The 23841-nt window shown below is 47.7% G+C and overlaps 1 protein-coding gene across 1 annotated transcript in view; it reads right to left on the reverse strand.

Moving 5' to 3' along the window:
* The window catches only part of LOC8043879, a 390627-nt gene that overhangs the window by 227096 nt on the left and 139690 nt on the right, over positions 1–23841 (reverse strand). Inside the window, exon 2 of the mRNA XM_042289248.1 lies at positions 22131–22281. Within this exon, the coding sequence (XP_042145182.1) occupies positions 22131–22281 (151 nt within the window). The remainder of the gene's footprint in view (positions 1–22130; positions 22282–23841) is intronic.

A 23841-nucleotide genomic window follows, 5' to 3' on the forward strand; every position in this document is an offset into this window, starting at 1 on the left:
ACCTTGACGTGCTTTTTCATTTCCTTTTTTTTTTTTTTTGTGCATGTGTGTATGTGTGTTTGCGGGGGGGGGGTGGTTACGCAGAGGGTGATTTTTATCGCGATGCATTAAGAATGAGTCGTGAGCCAGGACAGCCCCAAGTTCAAGTTTTCCCTTCAAACCTTTTTCTTATTGATATTTATTACGTTAAACGCCTGGGATGCCTCAAAGTGGCGACGCGGGCGAGCTAGCTCATTCCTCCGAATGTGTAATACAGCGCGCAATAAAGAAAGACGCTAGAGCGGACGAACGTTGAACGTCAACTAAAAAATTATTGAACGTACGTGCAACGAAGAAAACGACCACACCCCAATCGCGTAAATACATGCTTGAAGGTTGCGGTAAAGTTAGTTTTAACTTTACCGTTTAACTTTACACAGAACACAGACAGCGCGCCCGTCTGTGTTCTGTGTTCCTTCCTCGTTTGTGCTCGTCTCTTTATGCGCGATTTTAACCATGTTTAGTTTTAAGTTTTAACTTCGTCAAACTTTTGTTTTGAATTTCTATGTTTGTCGAGATTTTGAGCTTCGGAAGTTCGGAAGTTTGAAAATTGCCGAATTATTTAGGCGAAACAAATTAGAAAATTTAAAACAATTGTAATTTCTATGCGTGCAAAAAAAAACGGAAGTTAGAAAGTTTTTGAATTTTTTTCTAACGTAATAACTTAGGAAATTGAAAACGTAAGGAACAATTCGAACCCCTTGGTTCGATCTTTCAACCCCACAGTACGGGTTCTTTCGCTGGGTCCCCTTGTGCCGTCCGAATTGCCAGGTCCGGATGGGGTGACGGACTTGGTTGTGGGAAGCTGGGCAGGTATTGACGGAGACGAAGTAGCTTCCCTTGGCCGTCGACGACTAATTCAGTTGAATTTGGGAATTACTATCCAATAAACCATTTAATACTTAATGTAGCGAATTAAAATACATAAAGGAAAAAAATATTGTAAAAGGGTGACTTCCCCTGAACGGGGTTGGGATGGAGGTGGTCGGGTGTTAGCTTATCCAAGCTCGGGAGTTGGTTGGCTTGTGGGAGTACGTCCCGATTACGGGGACAAATGTCCCTCGGAATCCCACAACAGGGCTCGATTCCGAAGCGTTAGCTCTCCAGCTCCAGCACGAACTAAACTCACTCGCTAAGTTTCCCCTCAAAGTCACTCGTTGGTCCATCCCCTTTTAATGGACCGGCGTATCCTCGACGCATCGTTAGACAGGCGTTTCCCATTGGCCAAAAGGCCACAACCAATCGGCTCACTTTCTCGCCATGGGGCAATCGCTTATATTCCCTAATGATAACCCTCGGTCTGCGTACATCTCACGGCCAAAGGTCGGGCGGCTTCGGATACAAGCAAAGCCATTTCTCGAAAGGCGAAGGAGACAGCCGACCCCGGTGTGAATAGCGCCTACTAAGTGAGCCATCTTGTCATTCATTCTGCCAGAAGTGGTATGACGTTGCCGTTCTGCCGTGAGCTTCCACACGCGGGCAGGAAAGACTACACTGATGTAAACGCGCTGTGTAAACGGTGCCGGCCACAGGCACCGCGTTCTCCCAGCCCGAAACGCACACTCCGATCCTTTGGGCAGAAAACGCGCGTTCCAAACCTCGCGTCGTAAAGTACGCCGGTTTCTCGAGGTCGCCCACCACGGTAAGTGTTTACACCAATGCTTTCCTACCAGCCAAGCCTCCCTGGTGCTAACGGCCCACCCGCGGAACCCTCGTCGATCTTTAAGGCGCATTCCCACCGGCGATGTAAGCAGTCGCGCGATGCGACTAGATCGCATCGCAAAAAAATTAGATGGTCACACTGGCGTGCGCGATGAGCGAGTCCAACGCTTTCGTTGGCGAGTCGTTTCTCGAAAACTCGCACTCCGAACGCCGTTGATTGGCTCAGCCGCTCCGCGAGTAGATCGCATCGCAAAAAAGTCGGGTCGAGTTGCGACTGCTCAAATCGCGTCGCTTTTTGCCCGCGATGGTCGCTTTTGCGATGAAAGTTATCGTGCTACTAGATCGCATCGCCGGCTTGAACGCACCTTTCCACCCACGTACGAAAAACTCGCAAGCATGGCGTTCAAAACAGGGGTCGATGCGTGCAAGCACGTCCAGCATAAGCGAGAAGGAAGCTTTGGCGGGCTTGCAACTGCGCGTGCTTGCTTACACGAGCATAGAAATGCGAAAATTCCAAATTAACTATAGAGCGCGTTGGTAAATTTGACTTGACAGAGAAAGAATAAAACTAACTCGGCACAAAGAAAGACGAACGTATATTTCATGAAAGATAAGTCAATCGCTCCTTGTCTAAAGTGTTTTGTTTTTTTTCTGTCAAGTCATGATAGAAATGGCGGTGGTCAAAAGGTGTTTCGATATTCGTGTATCGAAAGGTCTTATTTTTATGAGGCCAAAAGGTATACATGCGGTGGAGTGACGTTTTATACAATAGCGTAAAAGTATCTGATTTAATAGGCTAATTTACAACGTCACTCTCGTAAAGTTGGAGGTGCGGGATCATGTTGACGCAAATTATACATTGCTCGATGCGTAACATGTTCAAACATTTTTCGTTTGAACGGTCTTTTCTTAGAGACACATATATAAGTTTGTCTACAATAAACATAAGAATACAATATTTAGCACATAAAAACTTATATATGCCTTATTATAATTTATATTTTGTACATGTTTTTTCTAAGTAATTTAAATTTTTTTTAATGGGCTTGGGCTTATAGTTTGGGTAAAGTCCCGTGGCTGTAATTTATCTCTAGAAAAAGTATTCGCTCATCCTCATAAAGCTGGCCTACATGCACCCTTACCACTCATTTAGAGCTCACAGGTCGTCGACTAGCGACATTTTCAATAACGCAATGTGATTGGCTTTCTGCCTTCACAGCAACCCTGTGAATACAACAAAATGGTTTCATAAAAAGTACTCCGGCCCGTAGAAAAAAAATAAAACAACATTCGAGTGCGTCTACTTTTTTCTTTTTTTTTTTTCAAATTACTTGGAGAGCCAATTACTTGGAGCTAATGATATGACTCGACGAATGGCTAGTCTTGAGCCTCGATACGCGTTTTTGCCAAAACAGAAATTGTGCCACATGCGAGCGACACTGAACAGGGTGTGGTTAGGTGAAAGATCGTGCGCAAACGTGGCATCGTGCGCTAGAGTTGACTGAAATGAGCTTTGAAGCCACGTCATCTGCCCAACTCCCTCTTTTGGTGGAGTCAACTGAGGGCCCAAGAGACGCAGGACGAGGCCTATGGATATCTATCTCCTAAATTTTGAACAGCACCCCTGGTGAGAGAAAAAAAAATATTTTAGGTCGCATTTCGGTTATGCGTCGGGTTGCGTCCTTTCAAGCGATCTGTTAAGGCTCTGTTACACTCCAGCAATGAGCGCATGCAAACGTGGCGTAGCGCAGCGCACATTGATACTGATTGGTCGCAGATCTGGAGCTCTTGCTCGCCGGCTAATCAACAGGTGCGCGTTCTGTGCTATGCTGCGTTCGCTATGCTCAACGTCGGAATATAACTAAGCCTTTAGTGCCCGTGGACAGACGCTCAGGGACCATAGAATTATTATAATGTAAGATAGAGGCTCAACTGGCGCTAGTGTCCATGCTACTTCAGGAAGGCAAATTGAAGCAGACAGCAACCAGTCTACTTTCCCGGTGCTCCTGTGCATTCACAAGGGAAAACGCACGTAGATTTTGTCTCTTCGCCGGAAATAACATGAAATAATTTTGTTATTTGGGTCGTACCGAATAGTATGCAGCTTTATTAACATTTTAAAAGTGTAATGGGTTTCGTTAGCGCATTTTCTTCATCGGTGAACGATGTTTAACTTCTATATTTAAGGCCCAAACTTCTGTTCCACGGCAAGTGTAAAACCAAGCGACGATTCTAAGCCATTTCTCTGACGCTTATTTTTAAAGGTATTGCAAATCTCCTTTTTATCCCAGTATTTATTGTACAAATTACTTGCATTTTTTTGTTGTAGATGCGATGAAATGTGAACGATAATGTACTTACTTTTGTGTGCTCCTTCCTACTAAGATAAACAAGGCATTGGCAGTATTTTAAAATAAAATAAAAATAAATAAATACAACGATATTGCTCAAATGCCAATAGTCTCACTATATGAAAGTGGCTGCGTCTTGCATGTTTACGAACGTTTAAAAACATTCAAAACGTAGAGAATAAAGTACGTGGGTTATGCAAGGTGTCTCTTTTTATTATTTCCTATGCCGGGCAGCTTTTATAAAGCACTTCTTCTCAAAGGTTTCGAGCGTGCGGGTGATGTTTTGAACGTAGGACAAGCAGACTCCCATAGAAGAAAGAAGAAAGCACCTCTTATTGGTGGCCTTGATTTAGTTTTGATCATACATAAACAAGAAGTTCATGATCCAATGTTGCTTTGTAGTTCTTGTCGTCTCTTTTAATTTTCTAGATGTCTTTCCTTCGTTTGGCGCGTATATCCGCTATGCTGAAGAGCCCCGACGTCGTGTTTGCGTTAACAGCGTCCGGCAGTGCATATAAATACATGTGCGAAGCCGTTGTATCACCGTTTCCAATGCAATGAATGGGGGAAAAAACGCCGTAACTAACCAATTACCTCGTGTGCCTCACTAAGAAATGTTCCAAGCAACCTAGTGCGGACGAATTATTCGAGGTATTTGCTCGTATAATCGAGCATAAGGAGAAAATGCGCTTACTTTTTCCGATAGAGATCATTACCAGAAGTCAAATTTTGACTGGTTGAACCTCTAATGTATCTTATAATAACTTTATGTGAGGGACACTGAGGGACGCCCCATGGGTCCAGCATGATTTGCGCAAGGAAGCCGCTTTACGTTTACTTTAACATAAGTTTCAGTCACAAGAGGGAATTGTAGTATACCGTTTCTGCAGCCCGCTAAGCACCCGGATAGCGCTCCGTAATCCGCCACAAGACCTTGAACTATGCGGAGAAGGCTGGCGGCGCGCATGCGCAGCTGCGGCGTTTTCTTCGGGGATAACGTAGTGGAGGAGAAAAACGATCTACTACAACTCCCCATTATATGATCGCGTCTCATGGACGCTGGGGAAGGCACCTCTGTTTTTGTCGCGTCTCGTGGACGCAACAGGGCACCCTTGGCCGAAAGAAACAGGACTATCGCGATCATGCTCCTTGCTTCGTTATCCACTCCTCGGCGTTTTTATCGGCTGATTCCGCAACCTGATGGGCTTTGAAGTGATATTCAGAAGCTATGAATTTGTGTTACCCTGCATTTCTTTGAGTTTTCGGTATCTATAGGCCATTCAAACAATCACTTTCCGCGCACTGCCACCTTTGTGGTGGTAGAACGTGTTTTCAGCGTGTGCAGCAGCTCTTGAGTCAACGCCTTCGTGTGTGTATGTGTGTTTTTTTTCTTCACCAATAAAAAACAAAAACAAAATCCCAGTATACTGTGATTTGTTTTTGTTCAGACGATGTGCTGCGTGAACAGCCCAGTGACTCGGAAAGTTTCTTTTGTGTAATAAGGACTGGATGGTGTATGAAAACAATTGGTTTCCATATTTCTCTAAAAAAATTGAAAAAAAAAATAACGTGCAGGCGAGTTTGTTGTTTGTTTGTTTGTTTTTCTTGAGAGTGTGGCACAGTTATATTGTCACGGGTGGTGACCAAACAAAAAACAGGAAATAAACAGAAAGAAATAAACGTTTAATGTGGCGAACTTGTGCCAAAAAAATAAAGAAGGAACCAGAAGAAAGCAGAGCGTCGCGGGCGTCGAAGTCGGCGTGTCAGCAGAATCGAGCGCTGGGGCGAGACTGACTCGACAAGGTCGCGGGCGGCCTCTTATCTAGAGTGCGCCGCTATCTCGAAGATTCGGCGAAAGCGGTTCGAGCGTCGCGTGATCGGGGCGAGAATGAACACGCACTTTCTAGAAAACAAAAGCAGGGACAAATGATAGAAGTTACGTGCGGTACATGAATAAACGGGAACTTTCTGGAGGACCGTGACCGAGCGTTGCTTTCTCAGCCTTGCGCGCGGCATTACTCCCCCCTTTAAAAGTGCATCGCCCCGATGCAGTGTAAAACAAATCAAAATAAAAAAGAACGATAAACTAAAGAGTCTTTTGGAGCACAAAGATCCACAGTCCTATCGAGCGTAGTACGGCTTCAGGCGCACGACGTGGACGACCTCAGGTCGTGGTGGGCGGCGTGACGATGTTCGTGTTCCGTCGGGCATCACCTCGTAGTTCAGATCCCCGAGTCGACGAAGCACTTTGTAGGGTCCAAAGTATCGTTTCAGCAATTTCTCACTGAGGCCGCGGCGACGGATGGGCGTCCATACCCACACCCTATCTCCGGGCTGGAAGTGGACGTCCCTGCGACGAAGGTTGTAGCGGCCGGCGTCGACGCGTTGCTGGTCTTGAATTAGGAGTCGGGCGAGCTGGCGAACTTCTTCGGCGCGTTGAGCAACCGCCTGGGCGTCGTCGCTCTCGTTGTCAGATGGCTCATGGGGCAGCATGGCGTCCAGCATGGTCGTTACCTTCCGACCATGTACCAGCTGGAAAGGGGTGAATCCAGTGGTCTCTTGAACCGCCGTATTGTAGGCGAACGTGACGTAGGGCAGCACCTCGTCCCACGTCTTGTGCTCTACGTCGACGTACATAGAGATCATATCGGCGATTGTCTTGTTGAGTCGCTCGGTCAGTCCGTTGGTCTGCGGGTGGTATGCAGTGGTTCGACGATGGCCGGTGCCACTGAGACGAAGGATCTCCTGCGTCAGCTGGGCCATGAACGAAGATCCGCGATCTGTAATCAGAACCTCGGGAGCGCCGTGCCGGAGGACGATGGACTCGATGAAAAACTTGGCGACTTCCACAGCAGTCCCTGAAGGAAGAGCTTTCGTTTCGGCGTACCGCGTGAGATAATCTGTGGCGACGATGATCCAGCGGTTCCCCGACGTCGAAGGCGGAAAAGGACCAAGTAGATCCATTCCGATCTGCTGGAAGGGTGTAGTTGGAGGAGAAATGGGCTGCAGAAGTCCGGCCGGCCTCGTCGGCGGTTTCTTGCGTCGCTGGCACTCGTGGCATGATCGTGTGTATAGGTGGACGGTCTTGGGGAGCTTCGGCCAGTAATACTTTTCACGAATACGGGCCAGTGTCCGGCTGTAACCAAGGTGTCCGGATGTCGGGTCGTCGTGGCAGGCTTGGAAGATCTCCTCTCGAAGGTCACTCGGGATTACCAGCAACCAAGGTGTGTTGTTGTTGCCGAAGTTCTCTTTGTAGAGTACACCTTGTCGGATGGCGAAGGTCGGCAGTACTCGTGAGAAGACACCTGGCACGGTACTCCTGCCCCCTTCCAGGTGCTCGATTAATGCGCGCAGCTCAGGATCGTCCCGTTGACGTCGTGCCATATCGTCGGTGTTCACTGCTCCTAGAAAGCACTCGTCGTCATTGTCGTCGCTGCAGCCGGAAGGGGTTTCGACGGGGGCTCTGGACAGGCAGTCGGCGTCGCTGTGCTTGCGGCCTGACTTATAAACCACTGTCATGTTGAACTCTTGTAGTCGAAGACTCCATCGAGCGAGGCGTCCTGACGGGTCCTTCAGCTTCGCAAGCCAGCAGAGCGAGTGGTGGTCCGTGACTACACGGAACGGGCTGCCGTACAAGTACGGTCGAAACTTCGTTATTGCCCAGACGACCGCAAGGCATTCTTTCTCAGTTGTGGAGTAATTTTTCTCCGCCTTGGACAATGTCCGACTTGCGTAGGCGATGACTCGCTCGATGCCTTCTTGCACTTGGACTAGTACTGCGCCCAGTCCCGCGTTACTTGCGTCCGTGTGAATTTCTGTTTCCGCATCCTGGTCGAAATGTCCAAGCACAGGAGGAGTCTGGAGTCGTCGTTTCAGTTCGTCGAATGCCTGCTGTTGCTCCTCGGCCCATTCGAACTTCTTGGCGTCCTTCGTGAGATTCGTAAGTGGTGCGGAAATCCTTGCGAAATCCCGAACGAAGCGTCGATAATAGGCACAAAGTCCAAGGAATCTTCGCACGGCCTTCTTATCTGTCGGCGCTGGAAATGCCGCGACGGCGCGAGTCTTCTCGGGGTCTGGGCGGACGCCTTCGTTACTAACCACGTGGCCAAGGAACTTCAGTTCGTCATAGGCGAACCGGCACTTTGACGGCTTGAGTGTGAGTCCGGCGGTCTGAATGGCTTGAAGAACAGCTCGGAGTCGTCTCAAGTGCTCGTCGAAGTCAGCTGAAAATACTACGACGTCGTCAAGGTAGACGAGACAACTCTGCCACTTCAGCCCTGCCAGTACGGTGTCCATGACACGCTGGAAAGTTGCTGGCGCTGTGCATAGTCCGAAGGGCATCACCTTGAACTCGTACAGTCCATCCGGCGTGACAAAGGCTGTCTTCTCTCGGTCCCGTTCGTCGACCTCGATTTGCCAGTAGCCGCTCTTCAGGTCCATCGATGAAAAGTATCGAGAGTGGCGCAGCCGGTCTAGAGTGTCGTCGATGCGGGGGAGTGGGTAGACGTCTTTCTTCGTAACCGTGTTTAGCTGCCGGTAGTCCACGCAGAACCGAAGAGTTCCGTCCTTCTTCTTAACCAGCACGACTGGAGAGGCCCATGGACTGCTTGAAGGTTGGATTATGTCGTCATTCAGCATCTCTTGAACTTGCTGATGGATCACCTCCCTTTCCTTAGCGGAGACTCTGTACGGCGATCGATGCACAGGGCGCGCGTCGTCCTCAGTAACAATGCGGTGCTTGGCAACCGCGGTCTGGCGCACCTTCGACGACGTCGCAAAGCAGTCGCGGTATTCGGCGAGGAGGTTAACCAGCTGACGCCGTTCAGGGTCCGGAAGCTTAGGGTCAATGTCGAGCTGCGCTGGCGACGTACTGTCTTGCTGGGGCGGCGAGGATTCGTCAGTGATCGCAGTGATTTCGGCGGGGTTTCGGAGTTTCTCGACGTGGCCCACGGCTGCACCTTTCGTGAGGTGTTGCGTTTCGTTTCGGAAGTTCGTCACGAGGGCCACAGTCCGCCCATCCTGAAGTTCAGCTACTCCCCTTGCGACGCCTATGCCTCTTCCCAGGAGCAATTGGAGGCTTCCCTCGAGAAGAACTTCGCCACAGGAAGCTTCATCGATCCCGACAAGTACGAAAACACTCGACCGCGGTGGTAGGTTTACGTGGTTTGCGAGGACTCGGACCGTGGGTGACGTCGCTTCGGGTTCCTCCGCTGGTGGAGCAGGTTTTCGTAGCGTCAGCCGGTTTGTTCCGAGGTCGATGACGGCGCCATACTCGCAGAGAAAGTCCATTCCGAGGATAACGTCCCTCGAACAGTCTTGCAGAACGACGAACTTGACAGGGCACGTTTCACCGTGGATCTCGACGCGAGCAGTGCATCTCCCGACTGGTGTGATGAGATGACCTCCGGCGGTTCGTATTTGGGGTCCTTCCCACGGCGTCATGACTTTTCGAAGGCGGCGGGAGAGCCTCCCACTCAAGACTGAGTAGTCTGCTCCGGTGTCCACGAGTGCCGATGCGTCGTGACCGTCGATGACGACGTTTAGGTTGTTGGACACCGTTGCAGGGGCGTCGTAGCGATGCGTAGCGTCGGGAGAGTGGGAGCGCTCCGGCGTTCTTGGAGGCTCTTTACGTCGGTCGTCTTCGGCAACTCCACCTCCAGGGGTTGCCGCGCCTAGTTTCCCCGGCGAGGAGCGAGGGGCGACAGGCTTTCACGTCGGGGTCGGTGCATCGGCGAAGCTGGACGTCGTGGCGATGGCGACCGGAACTCTCGGCGGGACGCAGGCTCGGGGGACTGAGGTCGTCGCAGGTACTCGTCGATCTCGATAGGGCGTTCACCATGACGGGGGCGCGGGTCGTTCGGGTGGAACCCGCGTAGCCCGAGTCGTCGGTATGGGCATCGGCGGTAGGTGTGGTCCGCTTCCCCGCAATGAAAGCACAGAGGGCGTCGGTCGGGCGTTCGCCACACGTCGGTCTTGCGGGGTGCGCGAGGCTCCGGGCAGGCGTACTGGACCTGGTCGTTGTGGCGTCGGTCGTGCTGCGGCGCAGGAGACTGACGTCGGGGCGGCGTGACATAGGTGCGACGAGGAGGCGGTGGCCGTCGGGCCACTGCGGCGTAACTCAACGTCGGTGGTTCCGGAGCGGTGCTGACGACAACCTCAGGCTGCAGCGCTTGCTGGACTTCTTCCCTGACAATCTCGGCGATTGAGGGCGAGGCTGGGCTTGCGGCGGCAGGTAGAAGTTTCTTGATCTCTTCCCGGACGACGTCTCGGATCATCTCGCGGATGTCCGCGGTGTTGCAGCCGGAAGGCGAAAAGGAACCGACGCCGGGAACTCGGTGATAGTGGGTGGCTCGTGCTAGAAGGGCACGTTCGATGTTGGTGGCCTCCGTCATGAAGCCTTCGACGGTGGTAGGCGGGCTCCGCACAAGACCACCGAAAATGCTTTCCTTGACGCCACGCATCAAGACTCTGAGCTTCTTTGCTTCGGATGCTTCGGGATCGGCGCGGTTGCTCAGTCGCAGGACATCTTCCACGAAGCTAACGATGCTCTCGTTAGGGCCTTGAATCCTCGCTTGAAGAAGCTCTTCCGCGCGTTCTCTTCGGTGTTCGCTCATGAACGTTCTTCGCAACTCAGCCTTGAGTTGCTCCCAGGAAGTGATCGAAGCTTCGTGGTTCTCGAACCAGTTCCGGGCGGTGGCTTCCAAGGCGAAGTAAGCGTTTTGCAGACACTGTTCCGGTGTCCATCCGTTATGACGGGCCACTCGTTCGTACTGTTGTACCCAGTCGTCGATGTCTTCGTGGCTTTCGCCGTGGAATGGAGCAGGTGTCCGAGGAGCGACGGGTAGGTAGACGACGGCAGGAGCGGTGGGGGCCTGCGACTGGTTGTCCATCGTCGTCTTCTTCGGCTTGGGTTTGTCCAGCAGCAAACCGTACTCCGGATCCTCTCCCTTGGTGCGGCGGCTGGTCCGAGTTTCAGGTTCCGCGCTGAGTGGTCTTCTCAGCGAGCTTGGAGTCGGGCTTGCACTGCGGGTCCTGGGAGGGGAACGCTGCAAGGGCATGCGGTACCCAGCACCTCCACCAAATGTCACCGGTGGTGACCAAACAAAAAACAGGAAATAAACAGAAAGAAATAAACGTTTAATGTGGCGAACTTGTGCCAAAAAAATAAAGAAGGAACCAGAAGAAAGCAGAGCGTCGCGGGCGTCGAAGTCGGCGTGTCAGCAGAATCGAGCGCTGGGGCGAGACTGACTCGACAAGGTCGCGGGCGGCCTCTTATCTAGAGTGCGCCGCTATCTCGAAGATTCGGCGAAAGCGGTTCGAGCGTCGCGTGATCGGGGCGAGAATGAACACGCACTTTCTAGAAAACAAAAGCAGGGACAAATGATAGAAGTTACTTGCGGTACATGAATAAACGGGAACTTTCTGGAGGACCGTGACCGAGCGTTGCTTTCTCAGCCTTGCGCGCGGCAATATGGCTAGCTGGAGCATGCGACGCCTCTAGGTGGCGGGGCCGCTCCGCCTGGGTGGCTGGTTGGCAGCGTCCACGTTAAATCCCAGAGTGAAAAGTTAGCCGCTCCGACCTCTTCTAAGGCCCGTTCGGACGGGGCAATTTTCTTAGCAATTTCGGTGTTACTACTAAGTTGTTTTCCAGCTTTCCCTAGATCACCTGGCTGCAATACGAATTACTGGAATCGAGTCCGGCTCGAAAACGGCGCGCAACTCGGACGACTCGGAGACGTACGAAGCGGGAGCAGGCAATCAGGGGCGCGATATTTTCGCCGGACACACCTGTGATGGCAAACATCACAATTAAAAACGGGGTTTAATTTGGTTTTGATTCCAAATGAACCGTTTTTGGGAATAGGCCATTTCATAAAGGTTAAGTTAGTGTCCTCGATGTCATTAAAATATATGAGAACACGTTTATAGCGCGTAATTGTGTGTTCCTTTAGTGGAAGAAAAAAATAGTAAAATTTAATGATGATGATGGCAAATCGTAGCAATATGATTCCTGCGTGTCAACCGCGGATCTCTATTCTAGTGGGCTGGATCGCTGATTGAGGCTTGTCTTGCTGGGGTCGAGCAACACCACCGGCAGCCATCGCTTGACATCAACTGATGCGTGGGACTCTATGGGAGAAGCGGCGAAGATTGCAATTTCTTATTGTAGGTTGTTCTCGACGATGAAAGTTTTACCGTGTTTTCCAGGAATGACTGTTAATATTCTCCACGCAAATATCAAAAGCGTTAGAACACCGATATTAAAAAAAAATGCTTTGTGGTTGAGAGTCAGGGGTTGCGACTTTGTTGGTCGTAAACTGAGATGCGGTTCATTCAATGAAACGAGGGTTGCCGAGAGTCAATGTGGAGCCGTTCGCGATCTCAAAGTCATCAGGGCTTAGCAGACGATAAGTTAGAAGGCCTTCATTGGGGACATTTGCATCGTGTCAAGCGCTTCGACCGAGTACTTTCTGGTGCAAGCTCTTTTGCTTTGAATTACAGTGCTTGCTTTGAATCATTTTTTTACAAGTCAGGGAAATACTGCAGACCACACCCCCTACGCCAGGGACAAACGTGTCTCTGTTCTGCTAATCACAAGTCAGGGTATTTCCCTGACTTGTAGTAAAGTTTACATCGGCCACACCGGTCGCTGCATTAATGATAAATTACGCGAACACGCCTGTTTGATTAGGGCATCTCCGTCAGGGAATCTGGCGGTTCACTGAAACATATGTGGTTGCTTTCCGGTTTTGGAAGATACCACGGTCCCGGGAAGACACAGTCTCTAACGAACTAGGGAGATAACTGAGGCCTTTTACATTTCCAAGTTTAACGACAACTGTGTCAGCGCGCCTTCGATAGATCTTTATGATTGCGAGTTGGCATTCATGAGGGGCTTTAACGTGTGACGGTCATGCGTCGTGATGTAATTTTCGTTTGGTGCAACCACGCCGTTGGGCGTTTCTTTCAGAATAAACAGTTGACAGTCAGCGCTCAGTCTGTGTACATCTTCTCTGTCCTGTGTCCTTGTTCGCGTTGTTTTACCCGTAAACATGCTTCACCAACTAGCCCAGAACTCAACAATATTACACGACTAAACTAAATGTAGACAAAACAGAGTACATTATATTTGGACCTATCAATAAGCACGACAATAGTGTAATACATCTGCCCCCCAATATAATAGCCCCCCAAATCTCAGGTTATAGAGCAAACGTTTCTCGACGTCAGGTTTAATGGAACACATACTTGGAACACTTACGTGAACAAATTAAAAGGGGAAATATCGAGAGCAGTAGGCTGTATATATATAATAGCAAATTTATTGCCAAAGTGACTTATCAAAAACTTATATTATTCTTTGTTCTACTCAAAACTTTTTTTTATGGAATTATGGCATGGGGACAAGATATAGCAAATTAATAATTCGTCAGAAAAAGGGTTTTGCTCATTTTAGAAAACTGTCAAGGAAATGGTCGTGATTTTTATAGCAGTCTATATTTTAGAAAACATAACATGCTTAAAGCAAACCATATTTATTACTTTAAGCTTATGCAGATAATATACAAAGAAAAACTTTATCAAATGAACGAAGTGCCATCGCAACCTTATCTTCTTAGAAACGTCAAACACAAGACGCCTAAGGTCAGGACAAATTATGAAAAACAAAAAATTAAATTAACAGGTTCCTTCATTTTTAAAGCATTTTCGAAGGGCGTACAGATTTTGCAGTATCATTTAATAAATATAAAAGTAACATCGAACACGCCCTTGTGCCCAACGAGATATATTACGTGTAGTAGAAATTGTTTCGTTATGCGCCTATCAGTGTTGCAACGACAAATGTGTTTGTTACATGGATGTAACCTTTTCCGTACATATCTTTTGTGAATTTTTGCTCGTTTCGTCATTTTGTAATTACACTTCAGTGTTTACGAATCAATGTCGTACGATTGATAGTTCTAGTTATCTTTTTGTGGCATTATCTAGCAAGGTTTAGAATTTTAAAACGTTTTGTAAATTGTTTTCTTATTTCTTGTAATATCATATTCATCTGAGGACAGATTAATCCTTGTTTATATTCGTAAAATAATTTCTCCAATATTGCGTAAAAAATGTGCACGTTTGTTGCTATGTAGATATATGTATCTTGTTTACTTTCTTTACGTATATATGGATCACTAATGCAAGTTTTGCTGTTATGAACTGGTTGGGGGGAAGAAGGGGGGGGGGGGGGGGGGTAGAGGCCCAGTCAGGCAGAAATGCCTTTTGTTTCTACCTACCAACCTGGCCTGGCCTGTGAGAAAGCAAATAAACTTCAAACTTCAAACTTCAAATATCACTTTATAGTGCTTGCGCGGAAGCCTCCTTGCTCAGCGTCGGGTTGGAGGCGTTACGAGATACGTCTGACTTTGCGCTCGAGATATTTAGATCTTAAACTCGGGTATGGTTAACTGAAAGTTTCTCGAACCCTCAGACATAGCGTTTGCGACGTAGATGCCTGTGACCACGTTATTGTTATAGCGCAAGCGTAGTTTCAAAGCGGCCGTGAGAAAGCAAACAACACGACAACCAAGCCCGCGCCGCGCGCGCGAGGGCACTTCGGAGGTTTTTGAGAGATTCGAGAGATGTACGACGGTGCACATGGTGTATACCACCGGCGCACGTGGAGCGTATCCGTTACACACGTTGAGTTTTCTGCCAAAGTGAAGTTTGTTTCTCCCGAATTTCTTCGAGTAATAAATTTGAGACCGCAGTGACACACCCCTTTACAAGCGGAGCATATGCAGTTGGTCTAGAAGTGCCAGTACTCGATCAAATCTGCGTAGAAAGTATTGTTCGCTAATTTTATTATTTTTGCCAGCCCATAGAGGCGATCATGGATAAAGTGAAAACTTAAATAAAATCAAAGAGACAGCAGACAGATCGACCAGTTGCAGGGCACTAGAGGATACAGCACAGACAAAGATTTCCCAAAAACATTGACACACCAGAAATATGTTCTCAATTTTCATGAATTGCGTAAAAAAAAGTTGGCGCCGACTGTGACCCGAGCGTTTTCTATAGCACTGTGTTCAGGTAAGATGATACTGACTTGAAATTAAGGTTGGCTGCTACACAGGGTGGCTAGACCAGTCTGGTCGAAGCCTATGCCAAATTCTTCTGCTCTTGGAGCCGCAACATGGAGCCACTGTCACTTCGAACGGCTCCAATCAAAGACTCGTCCGAACCTCGAAGTCAAAACGTATCACAGGCTTTCCCCCATCACAGGTGCTGGTGCCCATTGAAGACCAAAGAACGTTTTACTGATTTGTCTAATAAATATGCGAAGCCTCTTCAAGATGACATAAGTCGTAACTAAAAAAAAACACTCTATGTTCTTATACCAATTTGTACGTTATGCTTGAATGTAGTCGCGTTTAATGATCCGGTTTTACTAAGGTCCTGATTGGGGTGACAATTAATTCCAAGAATTCTTCGTACAACGGAAGGTATTCCGAAACGTTCCCCAACGCGTGACAATAGACCGTTTGCTATATTACCCAAGCATCAAGGAGAATGCCGGGATTGGTGTTTCACGCGCCCACACGCGCACGCCTTCCCCGTATAAAAGATTCGAAGTAAGTAACCAAAATAAAGCGTTGACGAGCGCGCGTGCAAGATGCCATTTGTTTTATGTATTTGCTTTAGAAAAGTTGCTACTGCTGAGGCCAGCACGTGCGGCGCGTGGAACACCAATCCAGGCGTTCTCCTTGATGCTTGGGTAACACAGCAATAGGTCTGTTGTCCCCGCCAGGAAACCATAGAGATCTCTATCGGGTTTCACCTCGCACCTTTCATGTCGGAGCTCCCCATCCCTCGCGGCTTTCTAAATAGAGTAATTCTAGTTTATAAATAAAACGCACGAAACAAAAACATAGCTGGTTCATGGTGAAACTTGAGAGGGCGTAGGGGGTCTCGCCCGCCCGCGTCGTGCCGGAAATACGGTCGCAGGTCGGAGGCTGCAAGCTTACGTGGACTTCTGGAACTATTCTGTAACCTAAGTTACTCTGAATAACAAACAAGCTTTTTGTGTTCAACAAATTATGAAAAGCCCGGCATGGCCTATTATGTTCCCACTTATTATTTTGTGATTCGATCCTTTTTCTTCTTGTCGGCGTATGCCGCAAACCCACTTGCTGAGGAACGTCACAGACCGACACTGATTCAGAAGCTTCTTTGTCGCGGTGAAATTACGAGGATAAAAAATGACTATTCCATTCAGTTTTGCCTCTGCAAAGCTTGATGACGTCATTGTGGGATAAAAACCACCCGACTGACGACAGCCGAGCGTGGCTCATTGGACACGAGAACTGCGTGAGCACTCGACTTCAACACGTAACAACGAATGCCTCGGCCGACATTCGGTTATGAGAATCACCGAACTCTAACAATGCTTGGAGCTCGGCAGGCGTTTTCTACTTTGCCCACCCCAGCGCGTGGCTACGACTAACGTTGGCGGGATAGGTTAGGCACAGGCCACGTGGTCGCTTGTTCTGGCTCCGAGTTAAGGGGATGAACGATGCTCACATTTCTCGAGTTTTTTTGGCGACTGCCATTGCTTAGACATGAAAACTAAGGCAAGCTTATTCGGTCGCTAACGTTAGGGAGTGATTCTGAGTCGTATTAAGCAAAAGTAGAAAAATCGCTTCATGACACCTTCAGTGTCTTGATAATCACCAAGAAAACAAGACTAAGATAACATTTATCGTCGTGTCCCTTTATAATGCATTAATTGAAAAATCCTAATAGTTATTTTCACTACCTTCGTGTTTTTATTTTCCTTGCAAATTTTATTGTTGATGGGCTCTTTATTTTTTTTTTTTTGGTTGTAGGTTACACGTTGAAGCGGTTTCACCTAGGAAATTTGTATGCCATCTTTTAAACAGGCGTATCTGTGCGCATATAGGTAAACTTGCACGCATAGAGGTCCTGCAAGTATACAGGTACTGTAGGAATACAGAAAAGCCTGTTTGAAAATATGTTCCATATTAACACAGGTTCGGTATGTGTAAGGGAGACCAGTTTGAATACAGGTCATGCATCGCATAACATCATATGAACTAAACTGGTCAACCTGTATGAATATTTATACATGCTTTTTTCTTCAATTAATCATCACTAGTGAAGCCGTATTTCACGAGACTCTGGCCCGTTCGTGCTCTCTGCTAATAACGCCACAATCACGTCTTCGCTCACCTGACCATGGCTTACGGTCGTACTTTCTTCATCTCACGCTGCCTGCATAACTCAGGTCATGTAGTTCACCCGTTCGCCCTTGTCTCGTTTAAATCGGACTTCTGAAAGCCGTCACATGTTTGATGTAAAAGAGAAAAGAAAAGCTTTGCCTGAGAAAGCGCGCGATCGTTTCTTCATCAGCTCTAGCCTCAGCCCATCAGGGCCGTCTGCCATAGTTTATGCTGCAAAGCGCGCAGGTATCTTTTTATTTTAAAGATGACAGTAATATAAAACAAGTTGTAGCTAATACATTATGATACTAAAACATACAAAAAAATTAACGTCTGATGACTACATTAGTGTTCAAGATGGCAAGCATCTTATTGGTACTAAAAGGCCGAGTACTGCTGAAACTGAAGAAATCCTAAAGTAACGGCTGATTTCCAGAAAAAACACAAAACACTTATATAAAATGACCAAAATATTTTTGCAATCGAGATTCATTTAATATATATTGGAGCCTTATTTTATTTACTGTGCGGGTTTAAGAATGTGTAACAAAATCGTTTGACGACGAATTTACCCGTCCTACATGCAGCGTGTGGAATAGCAAGACATTTCCTCGAAATTAACCGTATTGTAATGTTAACAAAATAGAGCTCTGTCGACACTGGAGATATGGGCAAATTTTTCAAACTATCTGGTGTGGATTAGCTTACAAAATCTTTTCCGCGAAAATTGAGCGTGCACAAAATAAGTGTTTCTAGAATTTTACTATTAAGGCCCGTTCACACTCTTGCGACCTCTTAAACCTGGGTTCCTTAAAACTTCTTAAACCAGAAAACACATTGGTGCCATCTATTGGGAAGCATTGTAAACTCGGCGGTCCGGCATATCTTTTTTTATTTCTCGCGCATTATCCTTTCTTTCTTGGCTCGAAAACCTTTTGTCAATGTTATAAACGAGCCTTTCTATGGGTATTACGCACATTTGACCTCTGAAATCCCGCAAAACCTTCGCTCTGGTGAAATGCAGTTCCAGGGTCACCGCATAGATGGCGCCACAATGCCAGTGTGTTCCCTCATTCTAAAAACATTTAAGAAGTTTTAAGAGATCTCGTCTCTCTCAGTCGTACTCGGTCGCAAGAGTGTGAACGGGCCTTTATAGGGGTGCCTGGATAATTCAAACACCTCCGTTTTCCCCCAAACAGATGGTTCATAATAGTTTCGTTAGATTTCCTGCAACTCTAGCACCGGTGCAAAAAAGTGTAGGGCGGCGTACTTCCGGTCTTATCTTAATACATATACCGGAAGTACACTGCCCAACACTTTTCTGGAGCACTGCAGCAGTTGCAATTAAGTCGAACGAAGCTAATGTGAGTTGCTCTTATTAAAAAGACAAAACGCCCGTATTTGCCCGGTTCGTCCCCGAAATATTGTCTATAGACCAACTAATCTCTCTGACGTCAAGCCACACTGGTGGCGCTGCTCCCGGCACTGCGCATGCGCGAAAAGATTCACTTCTCTCAAATTCAGTTTCTGCGCAAGTATTTGAAAACAGTGTGTTGATGTACATAACGGGAGATATTCATATTAACGGGGGCCCTATTACCTAGAAGTGTCCGTATTAGTTTAGAGATAATGTATAGCTGTTTTTACTCCTACTCTGCTTTAAACTTGGTTACCGTGATACGCATAAAGGCATTTTGTTTAATTTTACGTGGCGCGCTTCATTGAATACCTGCTTCATTTGAAGTGCGCTCTAGAGTACAAGGTATCCTGGTAAGAATGTATTTTATACTTAAAGCAGCTGTGCAACGATATTCAATTGGAATGTTTTTCTCTCTACACGAGCTTACTGGCACACCTGAAACTCAAGAATACTCACACGCAACGCCATTGGCCTAGAAACTCCTTTGTTGCGGTGTAATTTCAAGGACAAAAGCGATTATTTTCATTCAATCTCTCCTTCGCAAAATTTGATGACGTAACTCGGGGATCGCAGTACACCCAAGTGACGATATTTGAATGCGGTTCATAGATTGGACCCGAGCATTGCGTGGGCACTCGACTTGGGCTCGTGACAATTGCTATAGCTCGAGAAGCATTCGGGTTGTGAACCGTGTCCAATCGCTGCAACGACGACAACAGCCGAGCCATAACAATGTCTGGAACTCAGCGCGTGCCCTGTGCTTTGCCAACCCCAGCGCGTGGCTATGATCAACACTGACGGCATATAGTCAGCTCCAGATCACGTGGCCGCTTGTTCTGGCTGCGAGTTGAGGGGGTGAACGCTGCTCGTTTTTCTTTAATTTTTTTCCGGGACTGCTATTGCGCGGGGTGAAAAACGAACGCGTGTTTCATAGGTCATTAACGTTAGGGATCCGTTTTAAGCGGTATTTGCGCAAAGTACAAAAATTGTTGCATCGCTCCTTTAATGTAATTGTTCAGAACTATCCCCAATACAGGCTATGAGAAAGTTGCGAAAAATCAGGCATATCTTGCGCGTGTAATAAAACGAATTTGCGAATCATTTGAAACTTGTTCAATTCACCACGTGAAGTGGGCGTGGCGAAAGCTCTCGGAACAGAGCACTCAACATGTTTCCCGTTGACTAGTTATAGACCCTGCTATATACATATATATATTTATATAGCGCAGCTCTTAGGCGCCCGTTTCCGGCTTGAGCGGCGTCGCCGTCGCTCTCGGCGTAACCGTAAGGTCACGTGACCCCCCCCCCGTCACGTGACCCCCAGGTCGGCGTAACCGTAAGGTCACGTGACCACCCCCAGGTCACGTGACCCCTCCCCCCCCCCCCCCCCGAGGTCACGTGACTCCCCTGAATTCACGTGACCGGCCCCCCCGACGTCACGCGACCCCCCGAGGTTACGTGACCCCCTGACGTCACACGACCCCCCTGAGGTCACGTGACCTCAAAGAGTCACCTATCCCTCAGTACGCTTCCATCCTCCTCCTCAAGAGCTGCGCTCTAATCCGGCGTTACAGGGAATTGTAAACGGACTTCATTTTTTTTACTATTGTTGTTGGCTCAGATTGTTTTGTTTTGTTGTCTCGTATTTTTTTCTATTGTGTATTTACCTGCCTTTTCATGCGTTTATATTTTGCTCCTCCCGCTTGTGCAAGAGAACTGATATTGTGAGATCAGTAAATAAAATGAATGACGGAGTCAGCTCGAATATTCGCGTGTCGAATTCCTGGGTGCGTTTCTCAAGGTACATGCACATCTGACACCGATCTGAAGAATTCTGTTCTGAATATCAGGAAATCCCAGTCCCCTAGCAAACGCAGCTTGAACGAAAAGTTTTAAATTAAATTATTTGATGCGCACGCAAATTATGAATCGCAAAAGGTAATAAAAGCGCTTGGGGTCTGTTTTATGTGGCACTCCCCAAGCCTGAAGGCCCTCTCCTTGATTTAACACGGTGGAGCATAAAAACGTAATAGAAATAAGGAAAACTGTTGAAATAGTCAGACTAAATAAAATTAATATTCTTATCTTTTTGCTGTTCTTTTTTTTGTCAGGTCTCCTTGCAGCGGTCCTCTCTTTCTTTTGCGTTCCTTTTTTTCCCCTTTACTTTCGCTTTTCTTTTTTTCCCGCTCAAAAAGTTTTGCTCGCCGTTTCCACTTTTTTCGTTGTCAACTTTTGCATACGTGTATCATGTATAGAAATATTTATCTTAAAAATGCTGAGGAAACAGTCGCTTTTGACGAGCTCGTGGCCCGATCTGCTGAGTTATTTATACGTTCATACCTGTACAAAACGCGTAACTTCTATCTACTAGACACTTTTTCACTAACAAAATAACAACTTAGTTACTTCTTAAGATAAGGAACGAGTAAAGTATTTTTATTACTTTTATAAAGTACGAGTAATATATTTAGTTACTTCTAGAAGGGAACGTGTCCAACACAAGCAACCCTATTTGGTTTTCACAACGACAAGCGCCTGCCATGCGATCGGCAAAAAAAGAAAAAGCTCCAACAATACGCTAAAGAGTGTCACGAATGCGTTAAAAAGTAGGCATTTTAAACACCTCAAAGCATCGAAAGACGGCTGCTGCTTAAAAAAAAAAACGACATATTCAGAATAGCGAGTGTGTACCCCGTTACTTTTGAAGTCAAGTAACTGGTTCCTTTTGAACCTCAGTAACGAGAACTTAGATATATTTCGAGCAACTAACGTATGTAGTTACTTTTTCATTACTCTCACTGAAATCCAAGGCCCAGTCAAAGCAGCACTACTATTTATATCGTAGCACGGAACTAGTTTGGCAGTTAGTGGCACGCATCTCAGCTAAATCGCAAATGTTCACATTCTGCAAAGCTCGCGTCATTTCAGAGTACAATGAAATAAAGCTGTCTCGATAGTCAGTTAAAAATTAAAACGGGCAACAAAACTACGGTTCTCGACAGGCGTCTTTAACTGGGCTGTTTAGCGTACGTCTTATGCGCCCCCCCCCCCCCCCCCCCCCCCCTTCCACAGATCAAAAGTGTTCCCTAAATGGAAATAAATGGCGTCGAAGAAGCCGGCCGCGATCGTGGCGGTTCGGGGTAGAAGACGAGGCAAAAAGTAGTAGCGAAGTCGAGTGTCGGTGTTGTCGCGGAGTCCCAGGCCCTGTGTGCCGAAGTTCCCGTGCACTGTCTGGCAGGAGAGTGACCTACAACTGACCAGGCGTCTGGTCCATCCACCGCCAGGATCGCGTACGGCGCCAACATGACACTTATCTCTAACGCCATCAGACGGAAACGGAGGGACCACTTTTTGGGACGCGATCAACGCACCAGTTGCAGACGCGTTCTAGGTGCCATAAAAAAAGAACGCCATAGGCAGGACGCGCACCTGTCTTCGATGAGGAACATGTCTCCGTCGGTCTCCACGCAGGTGCCCTTGAAGGCGAGCTGGCGTCGCTCGATCGAGATGGCCGGGTGAGCGCCCTTCTGGAACCACATGCCCAGCCAGCGCTCGGGGAACTCGCAGCCCCGGCCGGACTCTGCGCAACAACCAAAAAAGAAACACGGCCGCATACGTCAGAGTGACACTCGCACAAACGATGTCAATGCACGATCGCGGGCTAGCAAGCTGTGTACCAGCAGGCTAGTGAGCAGGTAAGCAATCAAGCTTTACCAGCACAATCAATTCTCCATCTCAAAAACATCTGCAGTGCAGACAAAGGCGCGAGCACCTAACTTTATACTTCGTTTCAGCTTCGGTCCAGACGCAGCCGATGCTACAAGCGCGAGCATGTGGCCCAGAACAGTGCTTGCACTGCACGAGCGCGCGTGCTTGGCAGGGATGCTGAAAGCCCGGAGCTCGCGCTTGTAGCTTTGGCTGCGTCTGGACCGAAGCTGAAACGAAGTATAGGTAGTGCCTCGTTTGTGCGGGTTCTCCTGCTGGCAGCCCATCCTGCTGAGCACTGACCCACGCGCTTGTGCCATTGTCTGCATTAAACTCATTTAATTTACTTGCAGCTCGTACACCGGTGTCAGAAAACTGTAGGGCAGCGTACTTCCGGTATACGTGTTGACATATGACGAGAATTACACCGCCCTACACTTTTTGGTACCGGCGCAGATGGTACCGGTAAATTGACCGAGCCCGTGTACATTTGTGAAATGAAAGTAGATGAAACAAATCGCACGCCCTTAGTAAGATTAATCTTGCACCAGAGCAATCTTAATTTTTGTTTTCACGTTATCACCATGCCACCATCCCCTTTTGAGGTTTTCATGCGTCTGCTATGTTTAATGAAACAGTTTATTTTTTTTTTATTTATTATTATTTTTTAGTGAATCCCGTTTCCTCCAAAAAAAAAAAACTGAATCAGAAGCTCCCAAAGTACGCCATAAAAAAATATTTGTCGCCAACCGCAACCTGAAAAGTCACTTCACTCTTCAGATCTGGAACCGAAAGCACCGACACCTGGAGCACAAGCGCTCTCCTATACAGCCCCAAACAAAAACAAACGCATCTTTTTTTTTTCTTTCGTCCACACGCCTTACGTAAACAACCCTCCAAAAAGCGAACCTGCGAGACTGCGAGGTTCTTTCGACTCCCCACAACACTCGAGACATCGTGTACAACTCGAGAAGTGTTATACAGCCTAAGAGATGGAGTGCACAGACGCCCCCTCACAAACACAAAAATACGTGTGCACACACGTACACACGCACAAGCATTCACGACGCGCCAACACACACACACTGCCAGGCACCGCTTTATTAAGAATGAACAGACGTCTCGTCTCAGAGTGACACAGGACGGACGGCCTCCCCTCGCGAAAAACTCGAGTTTTTCCCGCCCCCTCGCTTCTCTGTGGCGGGGCTTCCGACCACGGGGTGATGGATCGCGGTTTAATGGGCGCGCCGGAACACGTACCAAGTTCCACACGATAACATCGCTGCCGCTGCAGCGAAAGCGTCGCTATGCGACCGCACAATTAAAGAGCCGAGCTCCATGAATGCGGACACACACAAAAACCGAGCACTACAAAGCAACGGCCAAAAGAAATACGTGCATTTTTGAAAGGGAGGTGCTCGTAAAACGATTTTAT

The sequence above is a fragment of the Ixodes scapularis genome, unplaced genomic scaffold, assembly GCF_016920785.2.
Source record: "Ixodes scapularis isolate PalLabHiFi unplaced genomic scaffold, ASM1692078v2 PGA_scaffold12__126_contigs__length_90152505, whole genome shotgun sequence".
NCBI classification, from domain to species: Eukaryota; Metazoa; Arthropoda; class Arachnida; order Ixodida; family Ixodidae; genus Ixodes; species Ixodes scapularis.